Here is a 20447-nt window from a genome sequence, read left to right as displayed (position 1 = left end):
CAACCTGAACATTTTGATAAACATCTCATTTTGAGCTCTACAGCAAGTAAAGTGATGAGTTTGGATATTATGTATGTTTTTATTGTATCTTAGATTTATTTTTATTGAATAAAAATAATATATAACGAATTTACAATAAAATATTGACTTTTTCTACTTCAAAATGTCGTGATTAATTCAAGGTGTTACTTGATGTTATCAAATTATTTTTGTGACTAATTTTTTTTCTAAATGAAAATTGTTTCAACTATTTATAAATGGATTAGAAAATAATCATGAAACAATGAATATGAAAACAATATGAACATAAACATTTTTACTTTTAACATTTTTTAAAAAGTTTTTCGTGATAAAGTTAGTATCCTTTTCCACTTTTATTGTACAGAAAAGTACAGCCTGGGAATTCTGCTAAGCATCTCCTTTTTGAAAACAAAACAAAAGTCATGTGGGTTTGGATTCATTGTATGTTAAATAACGTTATTATATAACTAAACTGGTGGCCTGGGTTAGTACTGTTGCCTCACAGAAACGTCCTTGGTTTAAGTTCTGACCCAGAATGACTTTCTGTCTGCAGTTTGTAAGTTCTCCCTGTTTTCGTGTGGGTTTCTTATGGATGCTTGGGTTTCCAATAACATACAAGTATAGGTGAATTGGATAAAGTTAATTTGCCATAGTGCATAGGTCTCAAACTGGATTGCTGAAGGGCCGCAGCTCTGCAAAGTTTTGCTCCTACCATAATCAAACACAGCTGATCAAAATAATCAAGACTACTAGAGACTATTAAGCTGCGGTCACACTGCACCTTTCTCCCCATAGACTTCCATTCATACGCACACGAATGCATCAGGCCAGAAACGCAACGTCATGCGTCAAGTTTCGCAGATCGCTGCATTGGAAAGTTCAAGCTTGGTGAACTCTGACCTGTGAAATCGTATCACTTGACTGCATGAGACAAACTGAGAATCAAAACATGACCTCTCTGGACAGGAATTTAAAATATGGAGCAATCGCTCACTTTTTTTAATGTCTAATCATCTAACCCCTTTTCACAGCACCGCACGACAGAATTTCGCAAGCTCAAACTCTAGTGTGACCGCAGCTTTAAGCAGGTGTTTGGAGGTGGTTGGAGCTAAACTGTGCAGAGCTGTGGCCCTTCGGGAATTGAGTTTGAGACCATTCATAGTGTGTGTTAATGGGAGAGTGAGTGTTTCCCAGCACTGGGGGTTCCCTGATTAAAAAAAATTATAAATGGAATAAGCTGAAGAAAAGTTAGAGTAATTATTAATTAATTAGTATATATGTATTTTACGAAATTCTTTCAAGTAATTTAACAAAGATTATTGTGTGTGTTTATTTTCTGAGGATGAACGGTCCCTTTAAGAAAGAGAGTTAAATCCAGTGTGTTTTACGGCCTCAGAAGGATTTGTGTTTGTATGTTGAATCCCACATCCAGCTGCTCAGCTTACCTTCTCTCTCAAATGATTTATTCTTCGATTATAAGCCTATCGTGCTGTGTTGCTTTTCTGTGTATGATGTGAAAATGAAGCCGCTGTGCAAAAAGCATAGCAAAATTACGAGTGAGAAAGTGAGATACCAAAAAAAGTCATATGGAGATCAGTGATATCCGACGGCTGTCTGTCTGAAGGCAGAAGAAGAACTGAAAACACAAACATCAACATACTGATCTGACACCGTCCATCCATCACGGTGATTGAAATGATGAAAAATGCCTCACAGGCCGTCATTATCCCCGCGCCCGCTCTCAAATTAGAGAAAACACAGATTGTTATATGAAATTATTTCCCGAATTCATCTTTAGGCTGTACTCGTTTTCGAGTGGAGCGTGTTTACAGATCACAGACGCGCTACAGGTGCTGTTATTGTCACACTTTATCAAGCATGAAGGCATTCTGTGAGCGCTGCTGCCATCTGTCGGCACAAACACAACACTGCATCATTATCAAAGCGTTCGTGTGGATCACAAACTTGATATTAAAATGGCTTTACTATTAACCTAAAGCTCATAGATATATACACTAGATGTAGCACAAGGACCCATGAGCGTGCGTCAATAGCGCCGCCACATTTGTACAGGGTTCCCAGGACAAACGTCATTCATGGGTGCGCTTTTACAGCCACAATTCTATTAAAAACATGTTTACTATAAGCATAAAACATGTGCTAACTTTTCAGACTTTTAGCCAGGGGGGTTCGAAAGACCCACCCTCACTGACAAAGGTCCAGAATTTGTCCCATACATGAGCTCATTTGTCCTATTTTGACTGCTAGTATTCTAGTTTTTTTACTTTAAAACTTTTACAGATTGCTATTTTTTCCTAACGATATATGATGTAATAAATTTGTGTTTTAAAAATAAGTCTTGTTTAAAAAAAAAAATTTTATTGTATTTTTTTAGGAAATATTTTTATTACATCATTAAAGTGTGGTTATGATGACATCTGACTAGTTAATCCAGCAAAAAAAAAAAAAATAAAAAATCAGTAAAATTCATTTTAAAAAATGCAGTATTTATACCTTATAGTATTAATTAAATAATATTTTATCCATTACCCACAGTAAATAAAAATAGTAGTTAATAGTTACATAAAAAGCAACAACATGCAAATAAAAAGACCTCAGCCTTTAATTTTTTTTCATAGGATCGCGTATTAGATTAGTAGGTTAAACTTTCTGACTCCTTTATGGTAATCAAATCCATTGAAAATAAATACAGGCCACAACTGAACATTGAGGATGATCTCCAAAATGAAACCAATAGACTTGTGCTGAAAACATGGTGTCCACCAGGCTCGTTGAGGTGAGGTTAATATTAAATGTTATTAAAATTAATTTAAATTAAATAAATAAAATTAAAACATCCTTAGCATGGATTCCTGTATAAGACTGAAATTTAATTCACAATGGTTTTAAAAAGTCATACATTTGAAATAGTGACCGACACCTGCAGAAACCATGGTTGTGATGATCTATTCCTCTATGGATTTTGAGAAATATCTGTTTTACAATACATGCCTCCCTTTTTTTTTGTACTATCATGGTTACATCAAAATGAGTAGACTATAAAGTATTAATTATCAAGCCAAAAAATGTGAAATCCAATTATGTTTACACTACTATTTTTTCTAAAAGAATATGAGCAAATAAAAATACACTTGTATTGTATTGTACAACTTGTGTTGTATTCCAGTTTTTCTCAGTCGCTTTGGTACATTTCTCAGATTTAAAATTCACAAAACAGTAAGTGCATTTCTCAAAACAGCACATACAAATAGCAAAACAGCATGGATTACCTGCAAAAGCCAGTCTCTTGCCTAAAATCCTTAGTTCATCTCTCAATGAACATGTCAGTGCCATCAGAATGACAAGTACCTGTGTCATTGTGTACGGATAAAACAGTCCGTTTAGGGCCAGACCAAATCTGTGGACATTTTTTGCAATTTCTGCACAGAATTGTGTTAAAAATCTGCGGATTTATGCTGAATTATTTTGGGAGTATCTAACTAAAACCTTACTATATTAAATAAAAAGCAATACCTTTTTATTTAATGTTTACACTGCAAATCCAATTAGATCCTCTTTATTTGGTAAACAAAGCAAGTCTTTCATATAATACATCTACTAAAAGACAGACAATATAACCGTACAAACTGTATTGTAAATAATTCATATGAATATTCTCATATTAGTCAATAATATTGTAAATAATTTAGAAACTGAATATAGATTTACACACATTTACAAAAGTAAATAAACAGAATCAATGATGGGCTAAAAATCTGTGGAATTCTGCGCACGTAGATTCTGTGTGGGTCTAGTCATGTTGTCAGTATAACAGTGTACTCTGGAGTGATGTTCTGATGTAAACTGTGGCTAATTCATTTATTTCTTTTTTTGCTGTTTGTTCTGTAATTTGTTGCCAGATCATGTCATTGTGATACAGAAAGGAAAAGACAGCATTACAAAGGACAAAGAAAAAAACAAAAGTAGAAATGTGAACATAGGACAATCTCCCGTCAGATACACCTCAACTTTATAAGACAAAGTCAAGACTGACCTGGGAACAATTTATTAATTATAGATTTAGAAAAAAAAGTCTAATGGAAAGTATAGAAAAATGCATTATGGCTAAATATTATGAAAACTTGTTCAACTTCTTTTATATATATAACTTGACATGAACTTTTTTTCCTCACCACCCACTGGTCATTTTCACAAGACAAAATTGTGCTGTTGGAAAATGTATTTTATAAACTTAAATTTGACTTTTGCATGCTAAAAGTACTTGAGTAAGAGACATTTTACTTGATTTGGGTCATTAAAATAACTCTGACTAGCTGTAGTCAACCTAAAACCTACAGTAGTTTGACACAAAACCAAAACAATACCCATTCTTGTCTTAGGACATTTTTATTGAGCAAATGTTTGAATAACAGTAAGTTCCTGACATGTTAAATATATAGTATATTCTGCTGGTTTTAAACATATAGAATAATAATAAATAGTTATGTAACAACCATAACATTACCATTATGTCTTATGACATCTTTGATTAGCTTTTTATTACCTACACCAAATGTTGACTAATGAAGGTACAATTATAACAACTATTTATATGTTAGACTACTTTATTGTCAAACCATGTTGTATACAAATGCATTCAACAGTCTTATATGACAGTGTATTGCTGTAGAGGACAAATAAAACACGAGACAGGTGTTTAGTAAGAGTATAGTTTATTTTGTTTGACCAACAAACTTATCTAAACAAGATAAACCTTCAGAAAACAGCACGAAAACATAATAATGCGCGCGCTCGTGAATATAACCCGCGGTTGTCTTCAATAGTCCTTTGCTCAACAGCTCTGCTGAAAAACAAAGCAAAACATTACAACAGCCAGACATAAAGTTAAAACATTACAGTTACCATGGTTTCTATTTTAAACTATAGTAAACTAAAGTTTGAAACTATAGTTTAAAATAGACGATGAGTGGGCCTCGCTGCTCCCACCCACCATAACCCTCGCAGCGGGGTCCCACTGCCGGCCTCCCGTGTTTCCCTGAGGGTCCTCAGGGCTTGTATTGATCCCTGCCTAGGGTTCACAAGCCGCCTCGCCCCAGGGAGTGCACGAGCTAACCGGGCGCCAGTCCGTGCCAGTGTTCACTGGAATGTTGCTCGGCGGCACATTTCGAGCAACAAACACGTAATATTCTTCGCGATATTGCGTTTATGTACGCAAACCGCAAGGAACTACAGCACAGACGGGCCCGAGTGAAGCTTCACGAAGCGGACTTCGTGAGATTGGCGTGGCTCCACTCGTACCGTCAGGTATTGAACTCACCTTGGTCAAGTACAAACAGCAACACCGAGCGAACTGACAACACTGAGAGAGAACCGACAAGCTTTATAGGAATGCAGATGCAAATGTTTACAATGCGACGTCACTGCTGTGAGTCTCGTTGTCATGGTGAGCGCTGAAGAGAGCGCATCTCATTGGAGCGCAGTACAGACTCGGGAATTTCCGTCACGGCGAGTTGCGGTCGGCTGTGGACAAAAACATTAAATATATTGAATATATATTTTTACATTTTTGGTGATGTGTAATATTCTGGGATGCAGTAGAATATGGAGACAGATGAATATAATTAAAGACAGATGCAGGACATTAGAACAGAAAGAACACTATTCTACGCCATTTTGTAGTATAAATAGTGTAAGAAGTATGCTCACACTGAAAACTCTAAAAATAATAAGTGCACTTTAATTACCCGGATGATGCACTCATTCAGCCGATAAGATGAAGTGTGGACTGTTGGACACTTCACCCACTCAACAACCGCTGCTTTGCTCACATAGCGGAAGGGGCGGAGCTATCGGCCGCTCATGTTGGATAACTTTATTTATTTTGGATGGTGAAAGCAAAATTTTCCTACGAGAGTGATTATAGCGTCTCCCGATGGTGAATGCTGTTATACTCATGGCAAGTATTATTTGATAGTTTGGTCAATTATTTCACTGATTTGGCAACTGCCAAACGTCATCAGGGAAACGGTTTGAATTTCCGCTTAGTAAAAAAACATTAGTGCTCCATTTGGGACGACACTAGATACATATACTATGCTGTTGAGTGTGTAAGTGCATAAGTACATAGTGCATGAGTGCATAGTGTATAGTGTACCATTTGAGACACAGCTCTAGTGGTGGTAAGCTTCTTATTATCCAAGTTCATCCAAGATTATCCAATAGCATGTTACTTGCTACTAACCACCCCCCATGGCCAAAACGTCCAGCGTTTGTCCTTTTAATTATTTTATGTAGTTTAATATTATATAGTATATTTATTATATAATTAATATAATATATTTATATTCAATATATATTCCCGTCACGTCTGTGTGTATGAGGCTGTTTGCCCACCCAGCACGAGACGTCAAAAACATAACAATAAAAGAGAACGAACAGTAAAAACCTTGTGCTGTTATTCTTAAGAATAAAAAGAAGTTTATTTCAAATGTACAAATATTTATAATTCATTTATCAACAACCTTTTGTTTTTTTTACTAAAAGAATATCATTTGGTCCCATGCAAAATGTTAGCACAAAATCAATATATAACCACACAAAATTAGAAAAAGGCTACATACACAATTAATTATTATTATTTCTTGCTTACAATTGACTGTTGGATTCCCCTGCTGCCACAACTGATGGAAAAAAATCAACATTAGTGCACTTCTGAACACCTGAGATTCACTGGTCTCTTCTTTATCTGAGTGGCACAGACTACAGCACAGTGTGGTCCACTAGCATTACGTCCCCTGAGAAGAAAAAGAGCTGTCTTTATTGAGTTGTATGATGAGGTTTGTTGTGCTCTGAGTCCAAAAACAATCCTGTAAATTGAGCTGATTTCATAAAGATAAGAGGACGTTTGGGGACATGTGCGTTATATACAGTTAAAGTCAGAATTATTAGCCCTCCTTTTTTTGTCTTTTTCAAGTATTTCCTAAATGATGTTTAACAGAGCCATGAATCTTTTACAGTATTTCCATATTTTTTCATCTGGAGAATGCCTTATTTCTTTTATTTTGTCTAAAATAAAAGCAGTTTTTAATTTTTTAAACACCATTTTAAGGTCAATATTATTAGCCCCCTTAAGCAACACTTTTTACCAATTACCAATTTTACCAATAAAATATCAAGTACTGTCGTCATGGCAAGGATAAAAGAAATCAGTTGTTAGTCATTAAAACTATTATGTTTAGAAATGTGTAGAAAATATAATAAATAATGTTTCCGTTAAACAGAAATTAAGGGGAAAAAATATACAGGGGGGATAATAATTCAGGAGAGCTAATAATTCTGACTTCAACTTTATGTGTTAGATAATATGATCATTTAAGATAAAGGAATACTTCATTGAACACTGACAAACACAAACTGAATGCTAAATAAAAAAATACATATATAAAATAAGACGTACGACCTGTGAGGGCAGTAGTGATGTCACTTATTCATACAGTGTCCTCCACTAATATTGGCAGCCTTGATTAATAATTATGAGCAAAGACTGTTGCGTTTTTTTAGTGTTTAACCTTCGGATATTTTGCTCAGAATATGAACTCTGCTCTCATTGAGAACAAACAAATGCACATTTTTATCAAAAAACAAATATCTTTGATAAATAGATGAGTAGGTTGATGTTTTACTTAGTGTACACGACTGATGAGGAAGAGGAAATTGTTCAACAATGACCTCCAGTTTCACATACACTGTAAAACCCAACAGTCAACTTTATCAAATGAAATGAGTGTAGTTAACTCAAAATTGACTGAAAGTTAACTCTACTCATTTGAAAAGAGTTTTGAACTCTGTGTTGAAGGTAATGAGTTAACTAAAAACCTCATTACTTCAACTTAAATGGAGTAAGTATACAGCACTCATATAGATTAGTTTTAAACTCAAATGGTTTGTATTGGTATTTCTCCTCTGACAGCCAGAGGGCGCTCTCACGCCGAAACTCCAAACACCCACAAAGAAGAAACCCAGGAAATCCCCATAGTTGTTTTATAAACAGAAGATTCTGTTGCTTTCATTGGCTCAGAGTGAGTAATAATCACTAAATCATCTCACAGAAGGATTATTTCAAACACTCGACTGAAGTTAGTAAGTTTGGAGTAAAAACATGTTATATGTGGTCATTTCACCTGCAGCATTTACTACACAGAGCTGTAGTTCATTGAGAAATACTACCTCAATTGTCTGATTAAATGGATTTAGATTTGGAACAAAGTTTTGCGTAGCTTGTTAGTGAACTATTTCTCTGTGTAGTAAATGCTGCTCCATCTGAAAGAATGTGCTGGAGATTGACTACAAATGGGTTTAGTGGCAAAATTTGCATGAAAATGTTCTCGATTATTTGCCCCCCAAAAAAATCGACCAAGAATTCACAGCTGGAGATTTACAGAAATCTCCAAAATGTTAATATGATATAACCACAAATTGTTTGGAATGGTTTCGATAAAAAAAAAAGCCTCTACTCTCTGGGTCTTAAAGTCCCCATGAAAGCTGTGACATTATTTTTTTCCGTGTTGTGATGCAGGTCCTAGAGAAAGGGATATTAAATTACACAACAGTGGGCGTGGCTTGTTTTTCCTACTGCAAGCTGATTGGATGTAGTAAAGTAGGCATTTCATTCAGAAAGATCGGGAAAAGGGTTTCGGTGAGTTATTAGACCTAACAGACTCCTCATGCTCACCATTTCTGTTTGTTGTCAAAACTGACAGTTGGAGGGGCGTGGGTTAAATATGTTAGAAAATGCCCTTTTGATAAAATATACGTAATCTGACAAATTAACAGAAAAAGCGCTTTTACAGATTTCAATTAAAGATTAAAAGGGCAAACCATTTTTTTGCTCTTAATGACATGCACAGATGAATTGTTCACCACAAAACTGGCAATGTGAGCTAACAAAATCATATGGTTCGTTTTGATTTCTTGGGGACTTAAAAAATAAAAAAAAAGTTAAAAAAAATTAAATCTGAATTTTTTTCAGAATCTTAAAAAGTCTCAAATTCATTGAAGTATTGTGTTCTAGGTCTTTTTTTATTTTAATCAGGTCTCAATTTTATTATTATGTCTATGGAAATTTACTTGTAAAACTCCCACAGCGCTTTTTCTTTTCTTTTCTTGGTGGTGTAGTTAACCCCTGATAAACCAGGGACTAAGTTGAAGGAAAATAAATGAATGAATGAATGAATGAATGAATGAATGAATGGTGGTGTGGTTCTTTGTTTTGGTTGCCCAAATATAATTAGCAGAAAAATGAGACCGGCATTGTGATTAAAGTCTCACATTTAAACACCTTCATCCAAAAACAAAGATTCCTTTAGTTTTTATGTTAATATTCATTCATTCATTTTCCTTCGGCTTAGTCCCATTCATCAGGGGTCGCCACAGCGGAATGAACCACCAACTTATCCAGGATTTATTTTACACAGCAGATACCCTTCCAGCCACAACCCAGTACTGGGAAACACCCATACACTCTCACATTCACACACATACACTACGGCCAATTTAGTTTATTCAATTCACCTATAGTGCATGTCTTTGAACTGTGGAGGAAACCGGAGCACCTGGAGGAAACCCTCACAAATACGAGGAGAACATTCAAACTCCACACAGAAATGCCAACTGACCCAGCCGGGACTCGAACCATTGACCTTCTTGCTGTGAGGTGACAGTGCTAACCACTGAGCTACCGTGATGCCCCCTTATGTTAATATTTTGAGCAAAAAAATTTAAGTTTTGTAAGTACATAAGTACAAAATATTTTGATTTATCACAGCATTCTTTGCTCATAATTGCCAGGCATGCCAATATCAGTGGAAGGCACTGTAAATGCACCTTGGAAAAGTATAAAGTGATTTTCTGTGGTCCGACATGCATCATTTGCTATTTGTCTGTTTCAGGTCTGCTGATGAGAAGCTCTGTGGCCTGTTTGACCATTGAACTGCACTCACTCTTGTCAAAAGCAGAGGCGTCGGCGGGACTAGGATGAGACTGAGGTAACAGCTTGTGTGAATTGGACTGTGCAGTGTTTTCCATTGAGGATCTGACGGGTGTTTGGTCTCCGGAGCCGGAGGACTGTGTGGTGTCAGGGTACAGGAGGGCAGACAGCGGACAGTCTGGAGAGGAATATTTGGCCAGCACCTGCAGCTGCTCTGGTCTGAGGGCCGCTTCGGCACACACCTGCTCGTACAGGCCCGAGTAACTCTGCCAGGCCTTCAGCTTCAACTGATTCAACTTGATCCTTTCAGTGGTCAGCTTCTCTCGCTCGCATCGCTGCAGAAAACAAACATAATACAAATATATAATATAAAACATACAGATGGAAATCTTTTTAATAGGTATTTTAAAGTATTATGATGATTATACTAAAGAAATGGTTGCTTTTTTGTCTCCTACAGTCGGTTTACATCAATCAGTACAAACAATAGGGGCACATTAACATGGACAGAATAAACTTATGAACATAACATGATTCATATTTTGTCAGTCATAAATATAACAAGTAAAGATTATTACTATAAATCATTTGTATTTGATTTGGCTAATCATTTTAATAATAGGGGGAGATTGAAACAAATTGGAATCCCAGATTTAGCATATACTGTTTTTAGCACAATTTCAGACTTATGAAATATTAAAATGTAAAGATTTTTTTAAATTAATAGTTTTTTAGTTTATTACTGTATTAGTTTGTGTTAAAACTGTAATGCAAACAGATGAAAGTTTGACCATCCTTTTATATGCAGTTCAAAACATAAATCTCACAATATTCATACTTTTTGACTGTATGAAAAAACCTGTCCAGGTCATATTTCAGCTAAAAAACAAGTAACAATAAAATATAAAATGAAAATATAGCAAAATACTATAACAACTATACGTAAACAATAGATACAGTGGGTGACACTTCAAAATGACCATTAACGCCGCATGTGGTGGCACAGCGGTATTAAGGTATTAAGACCGTGTTTTTAGATGTAACAGCAGTTTGCAACTATGCCATCAGTAGGCACAGAGGGACGGAATGCGAACGGACAGAAATATACAGCAGCTGTAAATAACCTGATACTTGTAAATGAAGATTAAATAAAGCAATAATATAATTCCTTCATTAATCATTAAAAACTTGTTAACAAGCTTTATTATCATTGCAAACTGGTGCAATGAAGATTCTTTTCGGAAATTAAAACTAAATAAATAAAAGACAATCAAAATAAAAGTACAAAAATGCATTCACAAATTAATTAATTAATTAAAAAGGGAGTGTTTTACCCTAATATAGAGTAGTGTACAGTGTTTGTTATTTTAAAGTGATATGACTAAGACAGTCAATAAATAAGCCTTTTTATTTACAGAATTCATTTACATGTTCTTTGTTGATTTTCTTAGTCATTTTATTTAGATATTATTTTAATAACAATAAACCTAGCATACCTCTTTTATTATCATTTGTAACAATATAATTTTAAATATTGTATGATTTTTAATACCATTTAATACCACTGTATTAATTTAACACGTTATACTTAAATGACTATAATTACTACAAATACTACAAGTATAAAATCAATAGAAAAAATCATCTCTAATTAATAATTTTTTATTTGGGGTGAAATATTGTTAAATTCACTGATATACAAGCTGAAAAGATAACGTTTTCGAGCAGTTTGAGCTTTTATCAGACAAAAACCCTCACCAGTTTCTCGATTTCACACTCCAGGTTGTGTATGCAGTCGAGTTTGCGCTTGCGGCAGCGGCGAGCAGCGATGCGGTTTTTGCTGCGTCTGCGGATGTCATGAACAGCATCGAGCTGCTCGCGGCTCAAACTCTGCTGCTTCAGCATCTGCTGGAAGTCATTTCTGCTCAGACACACGATCTGATCCACAGAGAGCGGCAGCGCCATCTGGAGGTAAACAGGAGAAATCAAAACATTACATCATCCACTACATAAATATGATTATTCCTGCCCAGTCATGGCTGCAGGTCTGTTGATACTCAAAACACTATTATGTCAGCTTTATCCGCTCCGTGTTCAGTCACAGATAAATGGATGAATGCTTTCATTAAGGTTGTCGTTCAGGACAAACAGACTTTGACCTTAATGTGGGACTGATGAGTCATTATCAGGAGTGGATTGTACAGGTCTGGCCTGCTCAATAGACACTAAATGCTACAAAGTTCACCAATAGTTAACAAATCAGGTGCACAGGTGCCAGGGTTTTGCTTGCTGATCCACCTACAAAGTTCTAGAGACTAAACGAGACATTGGTAATAAGCATGGGACGATAACCGTTTTCAAGGTATAGCGCAGTTTGGAAAAGTCAAGGTTTTAATACTGCCAAAATTTTCTGCTATATCGTTCCTACAGGGTATATATAAGATTTTTTTTTAGGAAAACAGTATCTCCAGCAGATCTCAGAAGGTGCAATTTTAAATTCTAAATAAATCAGTATTTTTGAAACTAATGAAGACAGCAGAAGTCAATGATTCATTTGAATTATTTAGCCTGACATGTTTACTGCTCCAAAATACTATAAATGTTTCTCAAAATAATATATATTATGTTCAAAGGAGATTTTTGTTTTGTTTTTGCCCAGACATTTAAAAAGAATATATTTTAGAGCAGTAAAAATAATATCATGAAACCGTGATGTGTTTATCCAAGGTTATCATACCGTCAAAATCATATACCGGCACATGCCTAGTTGATAATAATATGCACTTTCTGGTGGGACCAATATTTGAACTTCCAATATTTGTTCTTCTCATTACTACAAAATGAAATCATTTTTATTAATTAGGCCAGTAAATAAAGTGCTGTATTGCTGGATAATTCCTACAATAACAACAACTTAAAATAACAATAGTAAGAAATTGTATTTTCATTACATCAGTATTCATTATGATTGTTATCAAATTCTGTCAATATTTATTTTGTTATAACCTCTAGCACATTTTAGCTCTTAAGTGGCTATTTAAAATACTTTGAATGTTTTATATTTTGTTACAGACTTACAGTGTCATCCTGCATATGAAATGTCCCAAGCACTATTTTTAACTGTTCAAAATGGGCAAAAATATTGATTTTACTCTCTGATAGTCAAAGCAAGTTCTATGATAAATATGCATTTTAAAAAATTCAGGAAAAAGTGTTTTATGTAAATTCGGACCACGAGTCCACATATATGGACATCATTTTTATCTAAAAGTACATCATATCAAAAGATGATATTTAGGTTTTTATTCTAATTCGGTTCTAATAAGCCCAAATAGCAAAGAGAAATAAAAAATGCATGTAAAAAACACATTGGGCCTTAAGAGGTTAATGCCATTTCATCAGCATTGGCTGTATATATAATGGCTAATTTATAATTAACAGTCATTACCATTTCTTAATAATCATACATTATACAAAAAGAAACATACAAATAACAACACTAATAAAAAGTCACATTTGATCTTTCAATTAGGTCAAAATTATATACAGTTAAAGTCAGAATTATTAGCCCCCCTGTTTATTTTTTCTCCAATTTCTTTTTAATGAAGAGATTTTTTTCAACACATTTCTACACATAATAGTTTTAATAACTCATTTCTAATAACTGATTTATTTTATCTTTGCCATGATGACAGTAAATAATATTTGACTAGATATTTTTCAAGACACTTCTGTAAAGCTTAAAGTGACATTTAAAGACTTAACTAGGTTAATTAGGTTAACTAGGCAGGTTAGGGTAATTAGGCAAATTATTGTATAGCGATAGTTCGTTCTGTAGACTATCTGAAAAAAATTAGCTTAAAGGGGCTAATAATTTTGAGCTTAAAATGGCTTTTAAAAAATTAACTGCTTTTATTCTAGCCAAAATAAAAAACATCTCCAGAAGAAAAAACATTATCAGACATACTGTGAAATCGTTTTTGCTCTGTTAAACATCATTTGGGAAATATTTAGAAAAGAAAAAAATTCAAAGGGGGCTAATAATTCTGACTTCAACTGTATATATATATATATATATATATATATATATATATATATATATATATATATATATATATATATATATATGTATGTATGTGTGTGTGTGTGTGTGTGCGTGTGTGTGTGTGTGTGTGTTTAAATTGAAAACTAAACAAAACTAATTCCTCATCATGCTCATTCTATAATGTATTTTTTGTCTATCAAAACAGATATTTTGATCAATTAAAAAGACAAACTTTTCCTCAACAAACTGTTAAATTTGACGTATCATTTAAAAAACACAAAAACACATCTTTATGATTTGAGCTGCACTAATAAACAGCAGCAGTCCTCACCTCACGCACTCGTTCACTGCTGTAAGACTCGCTGTCTCCCTCCGTGTCGAAACTATCAGAGTCCTCTCCTGACTGGTTAGACTGTACATACGGACTGCCCTGTGACACAGATCCCCCTTCTCCATCATGAAGTTGAGCACCCACCGCACCAAAGTTCAGCATAAACGGACACTCCACTGCTCGGGGATCCAGGTAACAGCTTTTCAGACAGTTGAGACCAGAGGGTTTGTCCACCAAACCCAGGCCAGAAGGAGAAAGCGGACCAGAATCCGGCCAGAACGTGAGCTGTCTGGCCACCTCTATTTCCTCTGTACTCCTCTCCCCATTGCTTTGGTCTTCTCTGAACTCCATGTCTGCTTTCTCAGTGTGGTCCAATCCTGATTGAGGCGACATTCCCGGTTTATCCGAGTCTCCTGAGTCACAGATAGATTGTGCTGATTCATTACAGGCTGGAAATGAGGGCTGGTCTGTACAAGGGTCAGGGTTTAGTGGAGAACACTCAGGCAGCAGAGAATCATCATCCTCAGTGATTGGTGTTTTGTTGCTCGTGCAGGGAAAGCAGTTTAAGGAACAGTTGTCGGTTTTGTCAAGAGACATAGGTGTGGAGCCGCAGACATCCAGACAGGATCGCTCCTTCCCACAAGCGATCTGAAACTTGCGGTATTTGGGGCACAGGAGGGAGTAATCTGTGTCTCTCACACTGTTAAAGCTTTTTCCCACATCCTCAATGGCCACTGAAGGAGGACAGTATGGCTCTTTGCGTTTAGGCTGAAGCTGTGAGGGCTGAATTGGTGATTTGTCTTCATCAGAGGCGTTATTGGAGTTGAGCTCAGCTCCTCGTGTTTTGCAACATTTGGTTTTGCAGCATTTCCTCTGGACTTTTGATGTACCTCTGTTGCTGTCAAAGAACTTGGGGAGCAGGAAATCAAAGCAGGCTTTGTCCAAGTTTTTAAAGCCGAGAACGGAGGCACAGTTGCGGATTTCCAGCACGTTCTCTTTGGTGAAGAGGAGTTTTGAGGTGTAGGCGAAATCCAGCAAGGGTTCAAATCCCTCTGAGGTAATCTGAAATGAAAAATAAAAACAAATCAAAAGGTTTTAAAGAGCTCATGAATTGAGAAACTATTTTTTTCCTTGATCTTGAATCTTATGTCACTGTATATATGCCATATATGAATATATGCTATGGCAAGCCATTTCGACATTTAATCTATTGACCTTATTTTCCAATGCGTAAGTGTGCTCGTTTTTGCATTTGTTTTAGAACTTCCGATTCAGTTGGAGAAATAGGAAGGAATATAGGAGAAATAACTAGGAATAATAAACGGCAGAAAACAGTCAAACTACTTGCCTACTTGCTCTACAAACAAGCGTTTGCATGATTATACAGACAAAATAGAATAATATAATAAGAAAATATCAGTTTGCATCATCAAGCAGCAAAACGAGCTGTTTTTAACATCTAAAAATTAATGGAAGTGAATGAAACCGGAAGTTTTGAGCCAAAATGATTCAAATGGCTGCACGCGCTCGTATGCGGAGAATAAGGTAAATTGACTGCACAAGTATCTATTTTCATGTTACTAGTACTTATTTTTTAGATACTAGTATCCTTTCCATTAAGTACTAATGCTTATTCATTAGATACTAGTGCTTATTCATTAGTTACTAGTGCTTATTCATCAGATACTAGTGCCTATTATTTAGATACTAGTGCTTTTTAAAAATATACCAGTGCTTTTTATTAGATATTAGTACTCGTTCATTAAATTCTAGTACCTATTAAATAGATACTAGTACTTATTCATTAGGTACTTATACTTTTTAAATAGATACTTGTTTTTATTTATTAGATACTAATACTTATGCTTTAGATACCTATTAGTATCTATTAAATTGGTACTAGTACTTATTCATTAGATACTAGTACTTATTAAATAGATACAAGTTATTATTTATTAAATACTAGTACTTATTTTAATAGTGACTATTAACTATTCTGTTGTTACTAGTAACAAATTTAAAATGTTTCTATTGATTTCTATGGAATCTGTCATTGAGATATCAACTATTTAGTTTTGACTAGTATGTATTCCAGCTGGGACTAGTACATATTTTTATGTACTACTCGTTAATAATCATTAGGTACTAGTACTTAATCATAAGATACTAGTGCTTATTAATTAGATACTAATACTTATTATATAGATACTAAAACTTTTTTTAAAAGACACTAGTACACATTTATTAAATACTAGTACTTGATTGAAATGTTACTAGAAAACTATTTTATTTAACTAGTAAAATGTTTTATTGAACTCTACTCTTCCATTTGGACTAGTCGTAACAAGACGAGTAAAAAAGCAAAACTGACTAGTAAAATGAGAATTGTTACTAGTAAGTTATAAAGGATACTAGTGTTTAAAAAATAAATACTAGTACTAATGAAAAACTACTATTATCTATTTAATAGTAATATATGTTTATCTAATGTTTGAATTTGTATCTACATATTCCATTGTAATTCTAATGGTTGAAAAAAATAATACATTTTTGCTCAATTTTGAAATGTATGTGGCATATATACAACGAATAAGTTTAAAAATGAAAATCTAAATATCCTCCTGAGACCCCGCCCATTGACTTGTGTCCTCTGTAGGGGACATTGCATTTTCATGAATTTTCTTTGAAGTTTTTGAGCTACTCTGTCAAGTCCTGTTGTACTGTTCAGAGGACATCCATTTCTAGTGATATGTCATTTGATTGGCTGGCATGCTAGGAACTACTTCTTTCACTGCATCCAAAATGGCTGACATACAAAAAGGCATATTTTATGGGCACGTAAAATTTTGCTGTTTTAAATGTTTTTTTTTTACTATTATTATTACATATATATAATTGTTTATTAAAGTGTCAGGAACAATAAATTTTGCTTTCAAAACTGTTAACTTGTTTGTGTTTCAAAATATCATCCTTTTTTAAATAACCACTATAGTGGACACCAGGACCATCTTAATGTCATTAATGACTGCATGTTGTAGGGGTAGAACTAAAGAAGAGAGGATTCTTTATAAAAGTTGAGGGAGACTCTGATTTTGAGTCTGACAATCAGACAATTAGAGAATTAAAGACAATTAGAGAATGACAATCAGTTTTAAAGCACTTTTATGTTAAATTTGTTTCGGATTAACATCACCTTTTGTTTTTTTGAGTTCGGCTCTCTTTCAGACTAAACTGTTTCAGGAATTTCAATACAAAAGGAAAAAATGGCTTTTGTTTAGTTTTTGTTACATTAATATTGGATTATTATCCCTTTACAGCCATATCCTGTACAGTTTTGTTGTCTGAGTGGTGGTTGTTTTGAACTAAAATGGTCCTGTGGTCCACTACAGAGGACATGCTGTAAAATTAAAAATAAAAACAAAATGTAAAAACTCTAAATTGTAGAATTTTTACCCCAAAGGATGTAGGAATTCAAAGAAAAAAAAAGAAAAAAAATTCTTCGGGTCTCAGGAGGATATTAAAAATTTTCGAGGATTTAACGTATTTAAACACCTTCTTGGGAAAGGTCTATTGATTCTGTTGTCTCATGAACGTTTATTCATAAAATATTTCTGTCCCAATTATGGGACAAAGTGGCAAAACTCGGTCCTGGGGGGCCGGTGTCCTGCAGAGTTCAGTTCCTACCTCAATTAGACACGCCTGAACCAGCTAATCAAGCTCTTTCTAGGAATACTAGAAACTTTCAGATAGGTGTTTTTAGGGAAGTTGGAGCTAAAATATGCAAGACACCAGCCCTTCAACACTGAGTTTGGGCACCCCTGTTCAAAACCTTTAATTGTGTCTTTACCTCATCAGGAAGGTTGATGACAATGCCTTCGGGTGTATGAGTGGACACACGAACACTGAAGTAGTCACTGCAGGACGCCAGAACTGCCCGGTGAGCCCGGAAACTCTGGCTCTCCGCCACAATAGTCACATCACACAGAAGATCTTTCTTCCTCTGCTCATTTAGACACTGCAGAACATGTGAACTGTGCACAGACGACTGGAAGGTGAACTTAAATGACTTTGAGCTTTCCACCGACATCTTGATTTAATCTGTATAGTAAAAAAAACATTTACATGAGCTCAGTTGAAGGGTTCTGCCAAGTGTAGCCTATATGGTTTGTTTACTGAAGATATTTGGCTATGTAACTCTTATTAGACATATTAAGAAAGCATTATGGCAGCCATTTAAAACTATTCATTTACAGTTGTTAGTGCTGTATAAAAAAATGGAAAATATGCATATAAATATTTCAAGTACATAGAGATTAAGATCTAATTTGCTTTGCTTTCTCCGACTCTCTGATTGGTGGATATCATTATAGGTGGGTTAATATCGTTTTTTTTTTTTTTTTGCATTAATTAAATTATTAAACACAGTTGCTTTTAAAAGAAGTTAAATTAATGTAGACAGTTCAGACAATAGACTATTAACCTAATAAGAGCTCACAATCGGTTTGTCAGCTAATTTAAAAACGTTTTAAAGGTTTCTCTGGGGAGAAAATAAATAACTTTTTCCTTTTGCATTTTATTTTTGTGATTCATTCATTCAATCATTTTCCTTCGGCTTAGTCCCTTATGTATCAGGGGGCGCCACAGCGGAATGAACCGCCAACTTCCAGCCGCAACCCAGTACTGGGAAAACAGCTATTTTTAGGATATAATTGAAATCTCAAACAGACAGTTAACTGTAGTAGGCTAAAAGTCAGATTCAAGTGTACTGCTCTGAAACTGACTATTGATATAGACGGGAACTGGAAAAGGGAAAATCCAGAATGGAACTACAATGAAGTCACACTTTCTTTTTGTATAGTAATGTCACTTCTACTCATGTCCCAGCAAAACGCAAAGCTTGTTGTATTTTAACTGGCCAGTTTTGTGTTACGTTGCATAATGTCATGTATTCCTTGTTAAATGAACTTCTACTTATAGAAGCATTGTCCCATCACTGCTGCCTTCGAATCACAGTCGACCTGTTATTATTAAGGCGCTTGCATACTTGACCGCGTCATACCCCTCACACTCGCTCAACGGGAAGTAAAAACTTAAAAAAAAACAACAGAACCCCCTGGGGAAGAAATGCTGTTTGTAACACTCAGTAGGTACGTGTTCTTACCCACGGGAGCTCCTTATCTTAGCTGTGTACAGAGAATTTGACCTAGTCGAGTCATGAGAGTTTATGTGCGTGCGCTCTCTTGTGTGTGTGTGTGGCGCAAGACAGTGCGCGCTCTCTGCTGACTCATTGGGTTTTGCTGATAAAGGATGAGCAAGCATTTTGTCCGTCTGTTCCTTTCCACCTAACGTTAACTCCTCGACTTTTAAAGGAACTTGGGTACCAGTTGCCTCACACAGTTGAGCTGACGTATTTAATGCTGATAAACGGAAACATTTGAACTCGTTTCCCTAATATGTGTCGAGTAAAAACAACGGACGCGCCTTTGATGTAATGAAAATGAACATTACGGTTGTGTAACAAAACATCAGAACGCGGTTATTGTGTACAAAAATGCTGTCTAGGTAGGTATGTTTTTTTACAGCATACATCCAACAAATATCGACATTTGTATGAAAGAATATTATCGCTTACATAGTCGTGATTATTAAAACTCATATGCGTATGGCATGAAACAAAACAAACCCGAAATTAACCCTTTCAGACCTTTTACATTATAAAAAAGACCAGTTAAACTTCTCTAAAGATATCTATTTTCAATATATGCATGTCCGTCTCGACATATTTTCTGACAAAGCCACAATCGTTCGTATGAAGCCTACTCACCTGTCATATCACCGGAGAGTTAAAAGTTGGATTAGATACTACATACTAAACTCAGGCTGCTTAAAGCGCTCACTTGTAACTATGAAAACAAGGAGGCGCTTGTGTTTCGCTTGGGTGTCATGTGACTTATGGCCAAAAATTGTTTTTGTCCCGCCTTCTCAAGCACTCACCTCCTTTCATTGGCTGCCTCTGTCCCGTCAATCATTTACATCACGACTTT

General features: G+C 35.1%; 1 protein-coding gene across 2 annotated transcripts; it reads right to left on the bottom strand.

Annotated features, from left to right (window-relative positions):
- Positions 1-6552: 6552 nt before the first annotated feature.
- bach1b (BTB and CNC homology 1, basic leucine zipper transcription factor 1 b) lies at positions 6553-20313 on the bottom strand. 2 transcript variants are annotated; one of them, XM_056467056.1, is made up of 6 exons: positions 20228-20313; positions 18251-18501; positions 14404-15465; positions 11786-11992; positions 10041-10362; positions 6553-6836 (listed from the first exon to the last, which is right to left on the bottom strand). In XM_056467056.1, the coding sequence occupies exons 2-6, from the start codon at positions 18488-18490 to the stop codon at positions 6802-6804; spliced, it is 1866 nt and encodes a 621-aa protein (XP_056323031.1). In that variant the 5' UTR covers positions 18491-18501; positions 20228-20313; the 3' UTR covers positions 6553-6801. The 2 variants fall into 2 exon arrangements, with proteins under 2 accessions (XP_056323031.1, XP_056323030.1); XM_056467055.1 differs by having other exon boundaries at positions 6553-10362.
- Positions 20314-20447: the final 134 nt, after the last annotated feature.

Source organism: Danio aesculapii, chromosome 10 (genome assembly GCF_903798145.1).
Source record: "Danio aesculapii chromosome 10, fDanAes4.1, whole genome shotgun sequence".
NCBI lineage: Eukaryota > Metazoa > Chordata > Actinopteri > Cypriniformes > Danionidae > Danio > Danio aesculapii.
This window is presented reverse-complemented; position numbering and strand designations above follow the sequence as displayed.

Bases quoted from the DNA above. Each gene is read 5' to 3' on its own strand.
- bach1b (XM_056467055.1), bottom strand. From the start codon at position 18,490: ATGTCGGTGGAAAGCTCAAAGTCATTTAAGTTCACCTTCCAGTCGTCT. The intron at 15,466-18,250 runs GTAAAGACACAA...TTTTCATTTCAG, and splicing joins TCATCAACCTTCCTGATGAG to ATTACCTCAGAGGGATTTGA. The intron at 11,993-14,403 runs GTGAGGACTGCT...GTTTACCTCCAG, and splicing joins GCAGTGAACGAGTGCGTGAG to ATGGCGCTGCCGCTCTCTGT.